A 22932-nucleotide genomic window follows, 5' to 3' on the forward strand; every position below is an offset into this window, starting at 1 on the left:
GGAGAAGTTGAGTTAGTAACATGCAATAATGGGATGAGGTTGCATACAGAGGGAGAGAAAGTAGAGGAGAGAGGAGCTCAGTGCATCATAGGAAATCCTCCGGCAGTCTAGGCCTATAGCAGCATAACTAAGGGATGGTTCAGGAGTCACCTCAGCCAGCCCTAACTATAAACTTTATCAAAGAGGAAAGTCTTAAGCCTACTCTTAAATGTGGAGATGGTGTCTGCCTCCTGAACCCAAACTGGAACTTGGTTCCACAGGAGAGGAGCTTGATAGCTGAACGCTCTGGCTCCTAGTCTACTTCTGGAGACTCTAGGAACCACAAGTAACCCTGCATTCTGGGAGCGCAGTGCTCTGGTGAGGTAGTAAGGTACTATGAGCTCTTTAAGATAAGATGGTGCCTGACCATTGAGAGCTTTGTAGGTAAGAAGAATGATTTTAAATTCTATTCTGGATTTTACTGGAAGCCAATACAGAGAAGCTAAGACAGGAGAAATGTGATCTCTTTTCCTGGTTCCTGTCAGAACACATTCTGCAGCATTCTGGATCAGCTGAAGAGTCTTAATGGACTTTTTCGAGCAGCCTGATAATAAGGAATTGCAGTAATCCAGCCTAGAAGTAACAAATGCATGGACTAGTTTTTCTGCATCATTTTTAGACAGGATATTCCTGATTTTTGCGATATTACGTAGATGAAAAAGGGCGATCCTTGAAATTTGCTTAATGTGAGACTTAAACGACATGTCCTGATCAAAGATAACTCCAAGATTCCTCACAGTGGTGCTGCAGGCCAGGGCGATGCCATCAAGGGAAACTATATCTTTAGATAATGCATCACGGAGGTGCTTAGGCCCCAGAACAATAACTTCAGTTTTATCTGAGTTTAACATTAGAAAATTACAAGTCATCCAGGTTTTAACATCCTGAAGGCACATTTGAAGTTTAGCTAACTGATGAGTTTCATCTGGCTTGATCGATAGATATAACTGAGTATCATCTGCATAACAATGAAAGTTTATGGAATATTTCCTGATAATATTGCCTAAGGGAAGCATATATAAAGTGAAGAGGATTGGTCCGAGGACAGATCCTTGAGGAACTCCATGACTAACTTTTGACTTTGTGCATGGAGGACTCATCGTTAGTATGTACAAACTGAAATCGATCTGATAAATAGGACTTAAACCAGCTTAGAGCAGTTCCTTTAATGCCAATGAAATGTTCCAGTCTCTGCAATAAATGTAAGTTTCCATTATTTAGAAAACACAATAACTGACTTGTGCGTGATGGCATTAATTAGCAAATATTAAAGCTTTGTAAGGTAGTTGTATATTGTTTCACTGCTAATTAACTTTGGTACCTCTATCACAGAATATTGTAGAAAGTAATAAAGAGCACTGTGTCAGTCAGTATTTGTGAACTCTTTGGTGCAGGTTGCCATTGTCGGTGTCCTTCACACCTTGCCGGAAGGGTTATGTGAGCTTCAGATTGGTTCTGAGGGTGAAGAGGAAGTCAGAGCCACTTGCACTCACAGTTAAGGCCAATTGTTTCACCATGAGCACTTCTGTTCAAGTTGAGAAGCCAGACGGAGGCCTCAGAGAGATAAGCCCTAACCACCAAGACACTCTGGACTTTGGAATGGTCAGCACACTTTCACATCACAGACGCAAATACTCACATGTCTTGACATGTGAAATTTAAACATGAAAGTCACCTTCCTGTATGTGTCTATATATATGCTGTCTGTAGGTGGAGATTTCTGAGCAATCCACCTTTAATTTCCTGGTGTCCAATCTGGCCAAATTCAGCTTGGAAGTGAACTTTGACCTAACAGGCCCCAGCGAGCTGCTGCAACACTTGGATATCAAACCGCAAAATGCTACAATTGACGTTGGGAAGAAGCTGCATTCGTCACTCTTCTTTTGTGCCCGAAGCATTTGTAACCTCCAGGACATCAGACTGAGTATCAAGGTGAGATGCTGATCTTCTATCAAGTTTTATGAGGGTTTTTACAGAGGTACTGGTGCTTTAAAGGTTGTTTAGCCACCAGCATTCTAGAAATACTAATAAAGACATTCCCTTAATCCATGCTAATCTTTTTCTCATTCAAGTGTGGTGAAAATGTCTTAGTAATTAAAAGTCTACTCAACAAACTAAAGCTAATTTTCTCTTCTTCATCTTTAGAGACAAATACTAAAACAATAAGATTACTGCCAAATTATGACAGCAACTACATAATTTAATTTAAAAAAATATGTAAAAAAAGGGACACTTGAAAATTTAGCTATAATTAAGTTGTTAAACTTGCTGGAACTGACCGTTCAACACCAAATAGATCCTGTGTTTAAACTGACACTTGCGTTGTTAGTGTTTTTCTGCTTGATCAGGTGTAATTGCCATTGTTTTTTTACCAAATACAATTGCATTGCCATATGTGTACATATATTTTAATTAATAAGTGACACACCACTGAACAAATATGCTTTATAGTTATTCTTGATTTGTTCTTTCTGGGTCTACGCCACTCCTCTCTTGTTTCCTCTTGTCAGATAACGCACGGGCCAACATTTACCTTTGCCATTAAAGGCAGGGCTATAGCACCCAGCCTTGAATTCTCCTTCACCAAGTACAACTTTGGCAAGTGCTTCCTATACTCTCCTGGCATGGTGCCGACCTCCCAGACTTTAGTAATCAGAAACAAAGGCGAAAAGGACATCAGGTATATTTATGTGTGTGTGTGTGTGTGTGTGTGTGTGTCTGTTTTTGTCCATGTGTGTTTACTGCAGAAAAACATGTTTTTACTTTACTCAGAATGTCAGCGTTTGAGATTAAAAAACAACTCTGATGAAACCTTCTGTCCTCTACTTTCCTCTCCTCAGTGTCCAGTGTCTGTTCAACAACACCTCCTACCTAGAAATTGACTTCCAACCAGATATTTTGTCCCCTGGGGCTGTGATGGAGGTACCTATTAACTTCTGTCCTCGTGAGGCAGGCCGTTACCATGAAAAATTCACCTTCATCTTAAACAGCTGTGTCACAAAACTGGTGGACATCCTGGGCCTAGGCATCGAGATGAAGGTGAGAAAGAAAAGCGATAATCTATGAATCTAATACCAAAATTACCTATCGGTCTATGCAACTTTCACTGAGCATTTACAAACTGGCAGATCTAATTATATTGATAAATGAGCAGTGAAGGGTACAGCCCCATTCAACCCCCATTCAATAGTGCATTTTGTTTTGAACAGACTTCAACACAAGACTGGGACTGAAAGGAAAAGAAACATGTCTTGATGTCAAATGATGTGAAAAGACTTTTCATTTTGTTGTTTTGACATCCGTTGTCGTGTACACAGGTGCTGGTCATATAATTAGAATATCATCAAAAAGTTGATTTATTTCAGTAATTCCATTCAAAGAGTGAAACTTGTATAATGTATACATTCATTCCACACAGACTGATATATTTCAAGTGTTCATTCCTTTTAATTTTGATAATTATAACTGACAACTAATGAAAACCCCCAAATCAGTATCTCAGAAAATTAGAATATGGTGAAAAGGTTCAATATTAAAGACACCTGGTGCCACACTCTAATCAGCTATCTTCTTTCATCTTTTCCTTCCCTTCGCCTCTCTATTAATGTGCTTGGACACAGAACTCTGTGAACAGCCAGCCTCTTTAGCAATGACCTTTTGTGTCTTGCCCTCCTTGTGCAAGGTGTCAATGGTCGTCTTTTGGACAGCTGTCAAGTCAGCAGTCTTCCCCATGATTGTGTAGCCTACAGAACTAGACTGAGACCATTTAAAGGCCTTTGCATGTGTTTTGAGTTAATTAGCTGATTAGAGTGTGGCACCGGATGTCTTCAATATTGAACCTTTTCACAATATTAAAATTTTCTGAGATACTGATTTTGGGGTTTTCATTAGTTGTCAGTTATAATCATCAAAATTAAAAGGGATGAACATTTGAAATATATCAGTCTGTGTGGAATGAATGTATACATTATATAAGTTTCACTTTTTGAATGGAATTACTGAAATAAATCAACTTTTTGATGATATTCTAATTATATGACCAGCACCTGTATATCATGATCAGATTACTGTGCCCGAAAACATCTGAACCCACAGCAGTTGTGTGCTAATATGTAGTTGCTAACAGTTGGCGTTACTCACCAAACTCACTGAGTGACTAGCAACATGTAAGGGTCTCACATAAACAAGGGGGACAACTCAAAATACTGTATGTCCTACTGGCATTATGATCCACATCATCTTCACACATCATAGAAAATTTAGTGTGATTGCTCCGAGTATGTAACTTAGCTCCATTGATAACAAGCTAAGTTATGAATTAATGAGCTAACAAGCAGCGGTAATTCACCAAAGGATGGATAAAAACGATTAGGATGCATCTGGCAGTATGTGTAGCATTACGACAGAAACAAATGCAGTTATGCTAGAATAAGTGATAGTTAATATAGTGTAATTTTGTGTTCCCTTCTAAATCAAACTAACTATTGTTAGTTTACATTGTAGCAGTCACCCTCAGTTCTTGAATCGTGACCATAAACAGTAATTACAGAAAACTGTAATCCCCACACAAAACTGCAACTTCAACAAAATAATCAATGCCTAGCCGAAGCCAATGTTAGATGTTCCATTACCGGTCGAGTAAAGCAGATGCCTTCTCCGAGTCTATTTGGTAAGTCAGCTGTTGCTTGCTCCTTTTAAATGGTTTTACTGTTGGACTGATATATCCGTATCTGACTTTCATTTTTGGTCATTTCTTCCAGGTTAAGGTTAAAGGGCAGGGTAATCATACTGTCTACTGTCATAGCAGACTACAGGAAAACAGGCTGTAGCCTGCTTTTATTTAATTTAAAGGTTACACAGTTTAGCTCTAAGGTGACTATTGTCACCAATTTACACAAATCTACATCCTACAGACTGTATGAATTTCTTTAGAAAAGTTAAAGTTACAGATTTGGGATTCAGTGCCTTAAAACGCATTTCAGGAATAATGCTGCATGCTGCTGTTGATGAAAAACCTGTCTACCTGGAGCCAAGTGCTTCTAGTGCCAAACTGGTTTAAGAAGCAACAGCTTGTGCTTGTTTACAAACACCACTGTAAATCTACGTCTATTTGACATGTCTATTTTGCCAATAATTATACAGGCAATATTAAAAAGAACATCAAACCAAATACTCACCTTTAGTGATAGTAGATTCTTCCCTTACTGTAAACAGGTTCCACTTAATCTATCCATTTGACTTTATCATTTATTAGAATCTGAAGTATTTAATCCAATCATCCTGTATCCCATTCTGTCCTAGCTGGAGGTGGAGGACCCTAAGCAGAGGAAAGTTAAACTGGGATCTCTCATGTTGGGTCAGAAGGTGAAAAAACAAGTGGTTCTGGTCAACCGCAGCCCTTTAGACCTTTCCTTTACTCTGGTGCTCAATACAAACACACCACTGGACTCAAGGGTAGGGAACACACACACACACACACACACACACACAGACACACACACACACAGATAAACTCTGGTCTTCACAAACAACACTTAATATCATGCTCCCCTCTCCTCTTCTAGGATTTGTCATTCAGTCCAGCAGGTGACCTGAACCTAAAAGCCAGTGGTGGTTCATGTAATGTTGAGATCCAGTTCACACCTCGTCAGCACATACCTCCCTTCACTGCTGAGCTGCAGGCTGAGTTTGCGGGCCTGTTACACCCCCTGCTGACCATTCAAGGCTGCTGTCAGGTAGGTTGTGGTAGTATTTTCATTTCATGTTACAAGGCTGGTGCAAATGATGACCTTGCTTGATGTATTTACTTGACAACATAAAATTCTATTTTTACTGGTTTACTCCTAACTATTTTCAGAACTATTTAGCGAATTATCGTGTTAGAGTGTGTATTATGTATTTGTTTTTGAAACAGAGTACACTGTGAATGACACAAAGTTTATACAAGGCATTTTGAGGTTTGTTCTCTTAATTGTCTACTGTCTATTCAACAAAGTCATGTTAATCACTAGCTCCTGTTTTAACTGTCAGCGTGTGGAGGTCCAACTGGACCAGGCCCACCTAGCCTTTGGAGCTGTTGTCCAGCGGTGCAAGGCCCGGAAGAAGATTGTCATGATGAATACTGGGGACATTGGTGCCAGGTGATCCAATGATGTTTCAGTAGTTATCTAAGAAAAAATCCTCATTCTTACATATTGCAACAGAAACACAGACACACACGCACTTATCAAGCTAGATTTCTTTTCTATTTTTTAATGAGTTGACAGATTGATAAAGAAAAACATATCAGACTGACTTTATCAGCTCTCTTTGGTGCTATTTGAACATTCTGTCTATAGATGTGTTGCAATCATTTGTAGCTTGCTTTTGACATTCATGGCTAAATCTGGTTGGATTTAAATCCTCTTTGTTTTTTTATTTATCTCTCTACCTTATAACCAGGTTCCAGTGGAAAACAGTTAATTTTCCTCCAGAGTTGTCTATCGCACCAGCTAAAGGCTATATCTGTCCAGGCATGGAGGTCCCTTTTGAAGTGACTTTTGCCCCCAAAGAACTGATTAATGACACAAGATATGAGAACCTGTCGTGCTGTGTGGAAGGCTCTTCCTCACCTGTTACCCTCACTGTGACAGGCTCCTGCATCGTAGCCTCCACTAGCAAAGAGGTTTGATTAATGCACTTTTGTACACAAAGTAAAGGAGGGAAATAAAACATATACAGGATACATTTTGTTTGGGGTTTTGTATCTGATGAACAGTATAGGGGCATTGATGTACCACACTCAATTGAATACCTAAGAAACAGAAAACAAGACTGTATGAACAAACCAAAAAAATGACCTAATTGAAGAGACATTGTATTCCTTGAGCTTGTTCTCCAAACAACAGTTGGGTTTCCTCAATTTCCAGTGGATGAATATTGTCCTCCTTCCTGACAGACATGCTAGTCCGACCAGCCGTTGCGTCATTTGAGAATTGATTCCAACTATCTTACTGCCCAGTAAAAATTCTGCAGGTTATATTGGAATATTTACACATAAAATAAGAATTTAAGACAAGTATAACATCATCCAAAAGTTATATATGACCTAAATAAAAGTTTTTACTGGATAACTTTGTATCTTACACAATTTGGTAAGTAATTTGAACAGCGTAAAATATTTTCACATTGACACTGTAGTGAGCGCACCCCTCTAAATCTTTCTCCCACTGTGACTTAATGCTTGTACAACAGTTATAAATGGTGTGGTATAATAATTTATACAGTTCAGAAACCATTTATTTACCACTGACTTCCTCCATCAAGTTCTTTTCAACAGAATATTCCGATTTAAAAGTCATTAAATTTGTGTTGCCTTTTCAGTTCACTGAAATTTATAAATTTTCCGTCAACTATCAGTTAAGCTTAGTGTAATAATATTGTTTTGCTGCCAAACTATGTTTACTATAGGTATCTCTCCAGCTGTAAATAAAGGGTTCATCCTCACCTTACATGAGGGGAGGGATAGGTCAGGAATACTGAGACGTCTGTATAGTTCTTTAGCTGGCTCACCGGGGGATTAAGGGATTATCAGTATTTTTATTATGTTAGATAATGGCAGAGGGAGGCTAGAGAAATATCATATCATCGGGAGTTTTATAGATGTGATTCTTTCCATCCACTGTGAAAATGAGCCTTGCAGGATAGAGAAGACCATAGCAGAGATCCCAGTTCTACGGAGCTTCACCGTTATCTTCATATTTTGCATGCCTCTGCTGGATTTCCCCCGGGAGAGCCTGGTATACATGGAAAGGGTTGCCTCTCCAGGTTGCTTTCCTTCTTGGAAGCTGCTCCCTGTGTCAGCAGGCGGTAGCTACATTTCAGCAGGAGTATGATGGCCTATGGCCTTGGACGTTCAGTTGAACTTGGTGAAGACTCCTGTGATGTCTCTTGACTTGAGCCATCTCCTGTTTGGTTGATGTTGCTCAGACTCTTCTCTAACTGTTTGTCCGGTTTTGTGGCAGCGTAGTGCTTTCGACATTCAAACGTCTGTATCCAAGAGTTCAGATTATTTCATTTGCTTTAACAAAGTCGTAGTGTTGGAGGTATTATTTGGTAAAAATAATCTGGTCAGTGAGACCCCGAGCAGCCCAACACGCCATTCCCTCTTGTCTTATTTAGACACTACTAGCACAAGGGATGTATCCAGCCATAAACTACAATAATCTTCCATAAGGTGATCAATAAAGTATTACATTGTTGTTATGTTCTGTATGTTTGCAGTGACTCTTTTCATAACAAGATTTCTAACAGAGGTGTGCTGCGTTATGTAGGGACAAACCGTTTTCATTGACCAACCATATGAATCATCACATTTGCTTTGTGTACGAGAAAGCAGTGCAAGGTTTTTACACTCGTTTGTATATTGGATATTGATTTATTTTTTTTTTTTAGGCTCCTCCAATAGGCAGAAAAGCTAAAAGCTGGCTTGCAGCAGTGTAGCTTCTCATTGTAGGGATGGTAAAAGGCCAGCATCAGATAATGTGAGACATTGACTCGACTCTTTTTTGGAACAGGCAGACAGTGTTGACAGATTTAAAGATCATTGAAAATTTGGGGAAACTTGCAGTCAGTTTCATTTAGCTAATTAGCCACTACTGCATGAGAGAAGACTTTAGAAAGTTACTCATATAATGTATTTAGAATAAGTTGAAGGTGATTAATCCTGCAGTTCTTTTTGCTTACGTTCAGTGAAAGGCATTACCTACAACGTAACTTCCTTTGTACTACCTATTGCATAAAATTGACCGCTTTCTGACCGCTTCTCTCCAGGTGGTGAATTTTGTTTGCCCAGTACGTGACTCTCACATCCAGACCCTGCACGTGTTTAACCCCACAAGCCAGCACTGCAGCATCAGACCTGTCATAGAGGGCGAGCAGTGGAGCGCTGCACCCTCTGTGATCCTTGAACCCCTCCAGAACAAGACATATGAGATCACCTACCAACCACTGACCATGACTGCTGATGGAAAAAAACACACGGTAAAGGAGCACCAACATTTAAACAAAATCAATTTTTTATATTTTGCCTTTTTTGTGCATTTAATATAACAAAATAAAACACTATAATGTTAGCAACTAAGTGTGACATTATCTTGTTATATCTCTCTTCTTATTTTCTCAGGGATCAGTCTTTTTCTCCTTCCCTGACGGGACAGGCATGCTGTACTCCTTGCAGGGAACTGCTGAGCCTCCCAAGGCAGAGCATGTCATTGTACACGAACTGCCTGCCAAGACTCACCACACACAGTTGCTCCCTGTGCGCAATTGGCTCTCCAAGCAGCAGCGGTAAAACACACACACACACACACACACACACACACACACACTCCTTGAAATCACTAATATCTTTAATCTATTAAATCATATGCAACCCTAAATATAATCCTGATATAATTCTTAAACATGCAATAGCATCTTTTCTTGGCCACTTGGGGGTGGGGGAAACAAGCTGTAAACACACTATTGACAAATTATCACCTTTAAGTTGATAGGCTTAACTTGCTAAACAAAAAGTCGAGTATTCACTCTACTTTTCACTCTGCTTTGGTCTCCACCAACTCCTGAGTTGAAATATCTGGCTCTTTAGCTGCTCTGGCGCTGAGCAGATAGTGTACAGTGAAAACAGCTGCCTGCTGTGGCTGAAAGAGACAGTATGAGATTGAACCAAAGCAGTAAAGTTGCGGGCTGGACAACAAAACAAAGAGCTGAAACTCAGTTTAAAGCTCCTCTGTGGGTTCATCACTACACAATAGGGCTGGGCGATATGGACCACAGAGTCATATCCCGGTACTGTTAGGCAGAATTCCGGTATAATTATCAGTATTTTCTGTTAAGTGGGCTTGGGTGGGTTACTACAAATAGCAAAAACATACACACTAAAACCAGCTACCCCTTGTTTAGCTTGTTTCTTATTTCACCCTTTTAATTATACTTCATTCTCCATCTTTCATTCTCCAAGTGTCACTCACTTACTGAATCCGCCTCCTTCAGTTCTCTTCACACTCACAGACCTAACATACCTCTCCTGCAAACACGTCAGTGTGCCCCGGTTCTTTCCGTCTCTCCCTCCCTCCCTCTATGTCTGCTCCGGTGACTTTCTCCATCAGTAGAAGGCCACGTTGTATAAAGTCGTTGAATAAAAAACAGAACTTTTCTTGACTTTTCCACCCGCGATTCCCTTCACAGGAGGAGGCGCGGACGGCCGAAGAAAAGAGTTTGTGTAGGAAACACTGAACGTTTTTTTTTTTTCTTTTTACAAGCCAGGTCTTCAGCAGTGTCGACCGGCACTGTGTCTCCCTCCATGTTGTTAGGGAGTTTGTGAGTAGACGACTGCGTGCAGACGCAGAAAGAGGGGCGGGGCTGCTCAGAGAGAGAGAGAGGAGCAAATGCTGGCAGGACTTTACGGAAACACATTAATTAACTCAATGTCAAACTATATGGTATAAACAGTATTGTCTAATTTCTTAACTCTTTTGAAATTATATCAGTATACCTCATTATACCGATATACCGCCCAGCCCTACTACGCAACCTTTAATTTATTCTTACCCCTTTAATTTAGGAAAATCTCTTGCCGCATTTCAAAAAGACTAGCTTAATGCTGAATGTGAATGACAAATACACAAGCCCTGTTAGCTTTACAGCAGAGTCATAAGTGTTTCTGTGTGGTCAGGTTCCGTGTGCTGATGGAGATCCTGAAACCTGACAGGCCAGATCCTACAGTGTCCCTAAAGGGTCTAGAATACATTGATGTCCCTGCTTTGGCCAAGAGAGACTACAAGATGTCTTTCTTTACATACAGAGAGGGGCAGTACAACACAAAGGTTTGTTCACACACACATTTCTGTGACCAGATCTGAATAAATTTCTGAGCCTTGTCCTAACATCACCTTATAACTCTTCTCCTCAGGTTACGTTTTGTAATGTGGTGTCCGGTGAGTACTTGTTCTACCTTGTCACCTTCAAGGCCACATCTCCAGGAGTCCTGTCCACTATAGAGCTGGTGACCGCTGTCCGTCAGGCGGCCTCAGCCACTGTACAGGTGGAAAACCCTCTGACCACAGCTACCTGCCTCACTACTGAGTGTAAATGCCCTGACATCAGCGCCCCACCTCAACACACTGTGCCAGGGCAGTCCAAGGTGGATACTGAGAGTACATCTATTCGCTAACTGCTGTGTGCCCACAAACAAACTTTAATTGATACTCTTTATGTGTCCTTTCTTTAGAGTTCTCTGACCATAGAGTACCAGCCCCTGCGCACAGGTGAGACTACAGCCCGGCTGACTCTGAGCAGTAATGATCTGGGCTTCTTCCACTATGATCTGCTTCTCAGAGCTCTGCCCCCACCCCCAGAGAAAACTGTCTACTTCAACACTTCCCTGGGCAACAGTCACTCCGTGCTTGTTAAATTCATCAACTACTCCCGCATTAAAACAGAGTACTCATGCAAGGTAAGAAAATATTAGGCATATCCCAATGACATAGAAATGTAAGGTGCACACCACGGTCTTGTGAAACTCTTGCCATTCTCTTATTTTCTGCTACTTGTAGTCTTACTAATGGATGTGGCCATCATGTAGTCGGAGAGAGAGTTGGAAATTATCAAAGGGGCACTTTTGTTTTGACCGTTTGAACAAACTCTCTTGTGAGTCCCCAGTCTTTATGGAAATGCAATAATAAATAGCTGGAGTGCCCATTTAAGTCCCCACTCATTTTATACAGTATCACCAATCTCTTGAAGATAACCTAGTTAAAATGACAACTGATGTGTTGTATTCATTTATTTTTAACTGATTAGTTGAAATTTGAGTTTGTCTGATGAATGAACTTAAGTGGAGTCAAGTTTAGCTCAAAAATATATTCACAAATAATGGATTTGTGTTTTTATATCTGTGTGCCCGACAAAGATGGTTTGATTATCAACCTTTGTTTCAAATTGGTAAAATTCTCATTTTCAATGACTGTTGGTTGTGTATCGGGTCATGACTGTATCTAAGAACTTTAGTTGTATTTACTTGACAACACAAGAGGAGAATGTGCTTCTGGTTTCTTCATCCTTCATTCAAAGTAAGTTTCATGTTTCAGAATTATAAAAACACCAATGTAATCAATGTAAATCTCTGCTTGTTTTCTCACTCCTGCAGACTGATTGCCCGCACTTTATTGTGGACAAGAGTGTTGGTGCTTCTCCAGGTTTCCAGGCAGGGTCAGAGGCCAGTGTGGAGGTTTGTTTCGAACCTCATCAGCTGGGGGAAGTGAGAGGCCAGCTCAGACTGTCCTCAGGAATCGGTGGCGAATACATCTTTCCCTTACATGGGATCTGCCTCCCCCCCAAAGCCCAGGGCCCGTTTAGCATCAGGGCTGGTCGCAACATCACTCTACCCTTTAAGAATGTATTCCTGCAGACCACAGCTTTCTCTTTTCAGGTAAAGAACCGATGACCCGAGGGCCAGGGAAATAACTAGGTTGAAGAGTGGAATTTTTAGAAGAGCATTAGTGTAACTGAGACTGGAAATGATTGATAACATTCCAAGAAATACATTTCTTGAAATCCAAGGAAAACATTTTCTTTCAAATATGTTCTGCCGGCATTCTTCAATTTAACGATTTAACCTAAGCCTTATTTACCCTGCTCCTAGGTGGACAATCCCTGTTTTACTGTCAAAGGGGTGGACACCATCCTCTCCAAAAAGACCCAAAACATCCTGATATCCTTTGAGGCCCCTCCAGGAGGCTCTCCAGGACCATGGTTTGGCAAGCTGACCATCTCCAGCCAGTGCTCCGAAGGCCGCAGCACACCTTGTTCTTGGGTTTATTACCTGAAGGGCCAAAGCCCTGAGTCATCTTAGAGAGATATGTACACATACACCTACACACATGCGATTGGCTGTGCAGACTCACACAAAAAGACACACAAACGAAATAAATGTGCACAGGCAACCACTTGGACACAAGCCTTCATAGCTTTAGCTTATTTTTATGATGCTTCAAATTATTTATCCGATGCATGAACTCCAATGTTAATGCCAAAAATACAAGAGGGTGTGTATTTATTTATGTGCTTTAAATAATTAGTTGTCTCAAATGTCTTCATAAATATTGTAATAATTAACTGAATAAATCCTGCAGAAAAAAACCTGCTGATGCCTGTCATTGCACACTCGTGTCCACATGGGGGCAATAATGTCAAGTGGTTTTACCAGTTTTAGTGCTCCAAACGTCATTTACCTTTTTTCGATCCTTTTGGTCATTATTATAACCCGAGTGCTAGAGTGTCAACTTTCCACCAGGAGTTAATTTGTCCAAACTACCTTGCGTGCTGTTAGACACACAGGACAATGCAGACAACAACAGCTACTCAGTTGAAAAGGCAGAGCTGGAGCACACACTCATTACAAAAGTTAGATGTGTCATGTCTCTCTCTCTCACTCTCTTTCTCTCTCTCTCTCTCTCTCACACACACACACACACACACACACACACACACACACACACCTAAACATGTAATGAGGAGCTGGGTTGACAGTTCAAGAGTCATTCCTCTTAGGAGAGAAGATCCTCTGATCTTGATCATTGGGACAAAGTGAGCTGTAACTGTTTAAGGGAGGGAAGGGAAACATAGCATTGTCTTTCAGATTAGACATTAAAGAAAAGACAGAGCAAAGTAGATGTAATTCTTTTGGACAACAAGCCCAGAATAATTTATTATTCTTTATTACAAGATGGATGTTGGACTGATCAACACCTAGACCCAATTAAACACACAATTCCAATATTTACATATAAACAGAAAATTGTAGTGTAGCACAGTAATACATCGTGAGATCCAGTAAGTGCAACAACGTCACTATAAACTCTCAACACATACTCATCTCAATGCGTCATAACTGACTTTCGAACGACAGATAATATTGTGGGTATGCAGGATATGTCGGATGGGTGGGTGTGTTTTGGGGTGGGTGCTGTGATGTAACGGGGGGGGTCGGTGGGTGGGGGCTTCTCTCTCTCCCCCATAGAGCGCAGCATGAGCGCTCCGCAGCAAAAGGATGTGTGAGCAGGCAGCGCGCTACTGTAGGGACGGAGTCCACAAACTGCTCAATAAAGAACAAGCGAAACTTCGAGCCCAAGAAAGCCGCGAGCAGCCGAACCCCGTAGCCGGTCAGGACAGCGAGTCCGCAACGGCAGCGCAGTCCGGAAACAGCGGCGCTCAGCCCGGTGGAATCGACGGGCTCGTCCGCTGGATCGTCACCAAAATGAGCGACAACAAGAACATCTCCAGCCGGGAGTACGCCTCCAGCAAGGAGGAGGTAGCCGTGGCTCAGGAGCAGTTCTTCGCCCCGGAACCGCGGAGAGGCATCTCCGTTATTTTGGATGTGAGTATGGAGAGCCACCGGGCAGTGGTCAGCCTGACGGGTTGGGTGGGAGGGTGTGCAGGATGAAGACATCCGATGCTGTGCGCACTTACGCACAGAGACGCTCTTACAATTACTTACTGTTAAGGGTTGTAGCTCGAACTTAACAGAGCAGGAGATGTGCCTTCTTAACAGATAACCTACTTTGGTGGCTGTCGGGGATCATACGCTCCCTGTGTCTGGGCAATCTCATTGTGCGTTCACTTCCTCCGTTTCCCTGTCCAAAGAGTCACTATCCATTTTCCGCATCCTATTGACCAATACTCTTTTAAGCTTGGCTTAACTTGTTTACTTCTTTGTCAATACAGACGTCATAATAAATCCTTGTCGGTGCAGTAGCGTTAGCCTACTCTTGGTGATGGCTTTATTATCTTTCCAAAGTCCGACGCGCACCGCCGCACTTCGCCGCTCAGGACCATCAGTTGGTCAGATTGTCTGTTAGGATACTTAAGACAGTTTTATCACAACACTTTAATTATTAATGAAAATGTCTTACTACCATATGTTTTATTGACCTAATATTTCATCAAGCGCAAAGTCCAACAGATAAACCTATACAAAGATGCAGCCTTCCTGTAATGGAAGTGGCAATTACGCAGCGCCATGTCGATTTAGGTCAGTCCATCAATACTATTGGGTTATTTTTCATCACCGCCCCATTAAATCCTCTCCCTGGAGATCACCTGATGTTGCGTGAATGCTTTAACGGGGTAGAAAACAAAAGAGAAAATTAGTTCAGTTTCCGCAGACCCTGCCACAACCCAAATAGACTGGTAAAGAAGGGGTCCATGGAAAACTAATTATGATCAAGACCAGAGGGCCAATATATCCTAGTACCCTAGTAAACTAATTATGTATGTGTGTGTGTTTGCCTGTGAGTGTGTAGAGGGGTTTAGGAGGGTGTAGCCTAACAGTATACTCCCTGCTTGAGCAAGAGACTATCCACTCAGGAAGATGCAGTACAGCAGGGTTTTTGTGAGCTTTGAGTCAGGACCCAAAATGTCTCTTTGACCTTTTTCTGATGTGTGACACAGGAACAGCTGGTCTCAGATAAGTAGGCTACTGTATTTATGAAGTTTGAGTTTTATGAAGTTTGAGTTGCCCTGAACATGAGGGTTATCTGCTATACTCACACTGATTGGTTGATACACAGTGCAGGCCGCGCCTTCTGATATCATCAATAAACTGTTTCTGGCATTTTCTCTCCAGCTCACTTTTTGCACATCCGTTTGAACTTTAAAAATGTTAATTGTTTTTGCCATTTTCCAATATTATTGACTCCACCATTATTATCATGGAGATGCAGTCCACTCCAAAGGGATTCAAGTGATTTCTGTGTGTGTGTGTGTGTGTGTGTGTGTGTGTGTGTGTGTGTGTGTGTGTGCACGCACCCTCAGGCAGCATTCTCCTCATTAGACCCTCTCTGCTGGCTTGTTTCTCATCCTTTGCTGTTCTTGTCTTCTCCTTCATCTTAACCCTGATGCACCTTTCTTTCTATTCTTTAAACCCCTTTCATCCTTTGTGCTCTTCCCCTTGTTCCTTCTCTCCTCTCCTCCTTTCCTCCATATCCTTCATGTCCTCTTCCTCTCCTCTCTCCCCAGCCAGGCCAAGAAAACATCCATCCTTAGGTTAGGAGATGGATGCAACATCCCCCCTCTCTCTTTTGTTTCTGCTTCGTTCAGTCGTTATCTCCTTTTGGTGTCTCATATTTTCATCTCAATCTGTATTTCTGTTACAACTCTCTCTTCTCACACACGCGCACACACACACACACACACACACACACACACACACACACCACCTCCTCACGGCGACACTTTCCCTCCTCTCCAAGCTTGTCTGTCTCCAGCAGCTCCAGAGTTGGCTGTTTTCTGAAGAGTTTAGTGCGCCCCAGGGTGCAGCCGGATACCAGAACAATGTAGAACAGCTTGTCATTCGAAATGTCGTGCGTCTCAGCAGTTAATGATTTTCACTTTGGCCTCTTGAGCTGGCTACAGTCGCCATCTGAATGCATCGCATATAGTTTTCCAAGCAGTAAACTTTTGGAGTAAAGGATATGTAGACTAGTTTATGTGCTTTTGTACTTGTACATTATGTAAGTTCCATCCTGATGACTTTGAACTGCAGTCATGACTGTTGTCAACGTTGTCTATCTACTTTGTCTTGAAATTTGGGCTGCACCAACGATTACTTGCATTATCTATAATCTGCTGACTATTGATTCACTTCTTGATTCACTAATTAATTAAAAGTTTTGTCAGCAATGTAATAAAATGACCATTATGATCTCTCAGAGGCCAAGGTGACTTATTCAACATATTTGATCCTCACATTTCAGGGCCAGGAAACTGGAATATTTGGCATTTTGCTTGAAAAGGGACTGAAACTATGAAAAAATTATCAACATATTTGCCGATTGAGTTTCTCTTGATCAACTAATTGATTTCTCATTTCTGCTGGACTTGAAATATTAAATGCGAGTCACAACATTTAAAAAAAAAATTAAACCGTAAAATCCTTTTTTATTTTGACATTAACGGTTGATAATGTCAGTCAGTCAGTGTCAAGACTTCTGACAGTTTCATACATTTGTTGGTGAAAATCCACACTAGCTCTGCAACAGTACTGCTCTCAAGTGTAATGGAAAGGAATCTGAAGTTCAGTTCAGACATTCAAGAGATGCTCCACCAAAAATCTTTTCAGTACCAATCACTAATCCCCTGTAGGTTGGAAAGATGTCTATTAAAGTTGTCAGTTATGTCTTTCACAAGAACAGTTAGTGCTACAACAGTCCACTGGTGACAGGTTTTCTCAAAAGAAAATAAGTACCCTCCCTCCCACTTTCTTTCTGTCTGCTCATTTCATCTTTTGCATCCCCCTCACCGTGTCTTTCTCTCGGTCTTCCACCCCTTCTCTGTCACTGTGCTGTTTTCTGGCAGTTGTTGTCAGTAGGAACAACTTATATCACACTCTGAAACACTGATGAAAGTACCACACCTGCCACTTTCAATTCCATAGGGAGAGAAGCTTTCATTGAAGCTATAAATTATCTCCCTGAATTGTGTGTTCATACGTTTCATAGAACATGGTGCACGCTTACACAACAAGAAATTCTCAGTCAGTATGTGTGTCTGTACATAATATTTGTGAGTTTTTATCCTCTGCTTACAAGCGTTATCAGAAACCACTGCCCCTTATCTGGTTGAGACACACTTTGTTTAAAGGAATGTGTGTGATTCAGTTTCTGCATGGACTCACTGTACGAGCTGCGCTGGTTAACAAATTGAATGGACCAAACATTTCTATTTCCAGGTATTCACCCACTGGGTATCCATTTACAGACCGCATTAAAGTAAAAAAAAAAGACATCACTTTCAGTCTGGCTTGGCTTGCCAATACATCTGAAGTAGTTTTTTTTATTTCTTATGTTAAATTTCTTCCAACCAAAGCTGTTACACTGATGTCTCTTTCTGAATAGCCTTCCAGAAAAAGTCGATATTGACTACCAGCTATGTACAGTGTGTTAGCCTCGAAAACCCAGCTGTATACTAGCATTAACTTAGCTTTCTTTATTAGCTAGGCTCCTTATATGCTTGGTAATAACTTTTTTAAGCTGGGTCTCTCACATTGACAGCATTGTGTTGGACAGATTTGTGCAGCTGTGTTCATGAGGGAGAGAGAGAGAGAGAGTGACATGTGCTATGGCGATCAAATGCGATTTTAAATAGGCCTAGTAAAAAAAAATAAAAATCAATACGTGGCGGTCAGCACTGCATTTTTAGTTACAGCAGATACAAGAAACTGCTCAGAGTTTATGGGAGCTTAGCACACATTTCACTCACACTGTTTTCTTCCTGTAAACCACTTAACATCTTTTGACCATACTTCTCAAATGAGGCTGAGCGGAGGAGTCTTGGGGGATGGTGTCCGATTGTCTCTCGAGGCAGCAGTAGAACTGGTTCAGCTCATTTGCCATGCCATGTCATGGAGTAGGGGGCTTTGGGTTTGTAGTTTGTGATCTGTCTGAACCACCTCCAAACAGAAGTTCAATTCAATTCAATTTTATTTATATAGCACCAAATCACAACAACAGTTATCTCAGAGTGGCATTGTTTTGCAGAGAACTGGTGTTGAAGTTTCTCTTAGTACAATCGTTTAGCTTCTCCTTGCTAAACCTGTACTTTACTGCCCTGCTCACTGCTCGGTCCCCACTCCTAAATGCCTTCTCCTTTTCCAACCTTAGCTGTCTGAGTTTGGCTGTAAACCAGGGTTTGTCATTGTTAAAACTCACCCTTGTCCGTGATGGTACACAGCTGTCTTCACAGAAGCTGATGTAGGACAGCATAAGTAAACTCATCCAGACTGTTGGTAGCAGTCCTGAATATATCCCAGTCAGTGCAGTCCAAACACGCCTGGATGTTCTCTACAGCTTCACTGATGTCCTCACCACAGGTTTACAGAGTTTTAACTTCTGTCTGTATGCAGGAATCAGGTGCACCATGATGTGGTCAGAGTGTCCAAGAGGAGCGTGGGGGATGGCGTGATAGGCACGGCTAACTGTAGTGTAGCAGTGATCCAAAATGTTCTCTCTTCGGGTTGGACACTTTATAAACTGTCTGTATTTTGGGAGTTCATGGCTGAGGTTTCCTTTGTTAAAGTCACCAAGAACAGTACTTAAGGAGTCTGGGAATGTCCGCCCTACCCACAGTATCTGGTCGGCCAGCATACGCTGGGCGTCGTGCACGTTGGCCTGTGGTGGAATGTAAACACAGAGCAGAAAGTATCTAGCAAACTAATGGCGAGAGTAAAAAGGTTTACAGTGTATCAGTAAATATTCCAGGTGGTGAGAACAGTGCTGCTGAATCACTTTGTTAATGTAAAAACAGACACCACCACCTTTTGTTTTGGCCGATCTGCTCTGTAGACCTGGAAGCCAGCCATTTGAGTCCGGTATTGATCCACACGGCCACGTCTCCGTGAAGCACAGAACAGAGGATGAATAAAAGTCTTTTTCCCCACCAGTAACTGAAGTTCATGCAGTTTGTTGCACAGTGAGCGCACGTTGGAGAGAAATATTGCCGTAGCGATGTGCGGAGTCCTCGCTGTCGGAAACGACCCGGCTCTTTTCCCTCTCTTACAGCGTTTCCCAGCAGCGAACAACAGTGAGCGTACTCTTCACCAAAATGTCCAATAATTCCACTGATGACGCGAGAAAAGTTGGAAATAAATCTGATGTTCCCCTGATGTTCATGAGCTCTTCTCTGGTGAAAGATCTCCAGGAATCACAGCCGAAAACTGAATTAACACACAAAAGCAAAACAAAACAGAGCATACCTAACACCGAGGCAGCTATACGCAGCACCATCTTGGTTCCAAGGTACCGATGTGTGGGCTTTGGGTATAAACCGATGCTGAGTACCAATACCAGTGTAAAATTAATAAACTGTAATCCCTACTGTGAGGAATAGACTGGCAATCATTCATCATGTGTAAGGCAACATTATATAAGATTTGGTGCAATTTGGCACCTATACCATATCAGAGTGTAATTCACAGCTGTCATATATAAGGAGCAGCTGTGCATTTGTTATGATTATGATAAAAAACTAGGAAGTCCACAACTTTGGTTACTTTGGTCCTGGCTCTCCTTTTCTCTTTTTAGCTTTCTCTATCAATGTCCTCTTCGGTCTCTCTGCCTCTGCCTTTAGCTTACGTCACGTCCACAGAGGCTGCTGAGTCCATTTATGTCGCCCACTCTCCCAGCACCAGCTCTACACTTGTAGCATGACTACATTTGATCTAATACATTTATGAGAATACCAAATTATGAATTTTAATATTCAGAAAATATTTATTCATAAATCTCTCGCGGGGCACCACCCGAGATTCCGTTCGCCCAGGGTCTCGGGATTCCCTGAGTATGGTTAGTAATTAGACAATTATTCACTAGTGATCAGTTAGTTAACAATCGCTCAGTTATCTTAAAGTCAGTCAGTCTCATATCGAAGGGGTAAATTCTCGTGGCAGGGACTTGGAGACAGGCAATACACACACAATTCCTTTGATTACAGTGAAATTTATTAACTAACTAAGGTGACTATAAATGCGGCTACATATACATCAAAAAGATAAACAATGGCTAAACAATGAGAATGTGGGGTTCTATTGTGGGGAGAATTTTTACTCATACGAGCAGCTAATGAACGCAAGCTATGAGTTTTAAGGACTAAAGATAATGGATTAACAAACTATTAGACATCACTGACCACAGAATGCAGGGATTTGGGCTTACTGCATGTCGCTTCTCCCAGCCGGGTTGTTGGTAAACGGCTTCCCACTGGCGGAGTTCCGTGCGTTCTCGGTTAGGACAGCTTAAAGCCGTCGCTTTCTCTGCCAGGGAATTGCTCCGGAGGTCTGTCTTTTGTCAGCTTATTGAAGAAACTCGCAGTGGGGGCCTTTTCAAATCCTGGCTCGGGTCAGAGGTTTGGTCATCCTTTGTTACTACTGGCGGGCCATGTGGGTGGGTCCACCGTCGGTGGGATTAGCTCGACGAATCTTCAATTAAACTAGTGTAACTTAACGTGACTGATAACTTTTAACAAAACAAAACCAAAGACAATAAAACGCAAGTAAAGTTGTTGGAAACGAGGGAAAGCTGAGGTCGTGTGGCTTGAAGCGAACATGTGTGGCTTGAAACGAACAAAGCCTTCGCTGCGCCGGGTCGAAGTTCGTAGGGTGCTGCCGGGAGAGGGAGCACGCTGGCCGCGTGCTGAAGCGCAGTTGGAGAGCCAGGAACAAGAGAGGACAAGAGACAGCGAGACAGCGTGTGTTGGTGCTTTTGTTTGTCGGGGCAGGGTTCCCAGAGGGCAGTTCCCCTGAGGGAGGGCTTGTTTCTGGTTTCCCGAGAGACGGGAAACCAGAAACGGGAAGACATGGTTGCGTGTGTGGGGGGCAGTTTAGGGTTTCCTGCCCTCTCTCACGAAGAGTTCCGATAGGCTGTTCAGGAGAAAATTTTAATAGTCAGGCACCGAGGCTTATCTCAGCTGTGTATAGCATAACATGTGAAGCATGCTGTACCTTGACTTGTTGTTGTATAACGGCCTTAAGCTTGACAGAAGCTGACACTACAGAAACTTTAGCATCACACAGTGAATGAAAGTGGCACCCGCGGGTAACTTGGTGGTGTTGGTGGTTGAAATCGTTGGGCCATCTGCCGCTTTGGAGAACAGGAAAAATGCACAACAGAAAGGAAAAGTGCACAACAGAAAGACGTGTAGTAATGTAAGTGATCGGTGCCAGCGTCACACACTCAGCCACTAAGCCACCAGTCAGCTCAGGAAATATCTGTGAAACGGCGTTTCAAACCAAACTCACAAGTCCGAAAGAGGCGCAGTCTGTCCCGAGTTACAGCCAGCGCGCTGCTTACCAGCATTGGAGGCTGCAGGGGAGGGGAACGTCTCGGGTTACATATGTAACCCTCGTTCTCCGAGAAGGGGAACTCCGGTGTTGTCGGAGAATTACTAAGCTTGTCTATTAAACACGAGAGGCGTCACTTGGTTTTATGTTTGTTGGCCAACTTCTGAATTGAACCTCAAACAGAGTATTTTTGGAGGTTTTTGAGAGAGACTCATTAATTGGTGGTTGAACTGTGGGTTTTGTATTGAACGCTTACTCTATGTAGCACCCCACCACCCTGTATAAGCGCCTAAGCGACTATGATTAGCTTTAGACTTGACTGATGGGGTGTTATGGGTTCGGTGTGCGTTTCAAAAGGTTGCTACCATGAAGGTTTACCTGTTTTGGGTGATTCCGGAAATACCCTCTTAACATACACAGAACTTGTCAAACTTAGCATTTGAATCTCTCAACATAGTAGGCTTCATTTGAAATAACTGACCCAACAACTCTCTTATATTAAAAGGAATAATATTTCACTGGCTGCTTTCCTTTTTAAATAATACAAAAAGTATCCACCGGATTCTTCAGATAATGCAGCAATACAAAACAATACAAAAACACAAAATATACCTCTTTAAAATAAATTTAGTTTTAGAAAGAATATTAAACTCAAATACCTTCGCCAAAAGTTAGCAAATAATTACCTTAAAATTATACCAAAATATTATACCACACAATGTTGAATGTTAATTCTTTTGTCTTATTTCTTCAGCAAAACCCCTTATATTTCCCCTGTTTTACCCTTCAAAACATTAATAGGCAAATACTAATTTTAAACTCCAAATACTTTCATGTACTTAATCAGTTACCAGACAAACACGCATCGGGCCCGCATGCACACACACAATCTCTCAAATGTGCGCAAAAATATAAAAAGTTGCAGGCCTGTGTGTAGCTGGGCTGCGGTGCGGCCGACAAAATCCTTTTTTCCTCTCTCAACAGAGTAACAACACACATGGTCCAACTCACAGTTCGGCGTC

At 41.8% G+C, this 22932-nt stretch overlaps 2 protein-coding genes across 2 annotated transcripts in view; both read left to right on the forward strand.

Annotated features, from left to right (window-relative positions):
• The window catches only part of hydin (HYDIN axonemal central pair apparatus protein), an 81783-nt gene extending 68561 nt beyond the window's left edge, over positions 1 to 13222 (forward strand). Inside the window, exons 75-89 of the mRNA XM_046038267.1 lie at positions 1434 to 1641; positions 1750 to 1971; positions 2550 to 2719; positions 2880 to 3078; positions 5341 to 5493; positions 5604 to 5774; positions 6070 to 6179; positions 6481 to 6703; positions 8851 to 9060; positions 9203 to 9366; positions 10754 to 10904; positions 10991 to 11221; positions 11309 to 11533; positions 12227 to 12508; positions 12722 to 13222. Of these exons, the coding sequence (XP_045894223.1) occupies positions 1434 to 1641; positions 1750 to 1971; positions 2550 to 2719; positions 2880 to 3078; positions 5341 to 5493; positions 5604 to 5774; positions 6070 to 6179; positions 6481 to 6703; positions 8851 to 9060; positions 9203 to 9366; positions 10754 to 10904; positions 10991 to 11221; positions 11309 to 11533; positions 12227 to 12508; positions 12722 to 12931 (2929 nt within the window). The 3' untranslated portion in view covers positions 12932 to 13222. The remainder of the gene's footprint in view (positions 1 to 1433; positions 1642 to 1749; positions 1972 to 2549; positions 2720 to 2879; positions 3079 to 5340; positions 5494 to 5603; positions 5775 to 6069; positions 6180 to 6480; positions 6704 to 8850; positions 9061 to 9202; positions 9367 to 10753; positions 10905 to 10990; positions 11222 to 11308; positions 11534 to 12226; positions 12509 to 12721) is intronic.
• Positions 13223 to 14128: 906 nt separating this feature from the next.
• Positions 14129 to 22932, forward strand: part of necab2 (N-terminal EF-hand calcium binding protein 2) — a 137318-nt gene continuing 128514 nt past the window's right edge. Inside the window, exon 1 of the mRNA XM_046038371.1 lies at positions 14129 to 14455. Coding sequence (XP_045894327.1) covers positions 14129 to 14455 — 327 coding nt within the window. The remainder of the gene's footprint in view (positions 14456 to 22932) is intronic.

The sequence above is a fragment of the Micropterus dolomieu genome, linkage group LG22 (genome assembly GCF_021292245.1).
Source record: "Micropterus dolomieu isolate WLL.071019.BEF.003 ecotype Adirondacks linkage group LG22, ASM2129224v1, whole genome shotgun sequence".
Lineage (NCBI taxonomy): Eukaryota > Metazoa > Chordata > Actinopteri > Centrarchiformes > Centrarchidae > Micropterus > Micropterus dolomieu.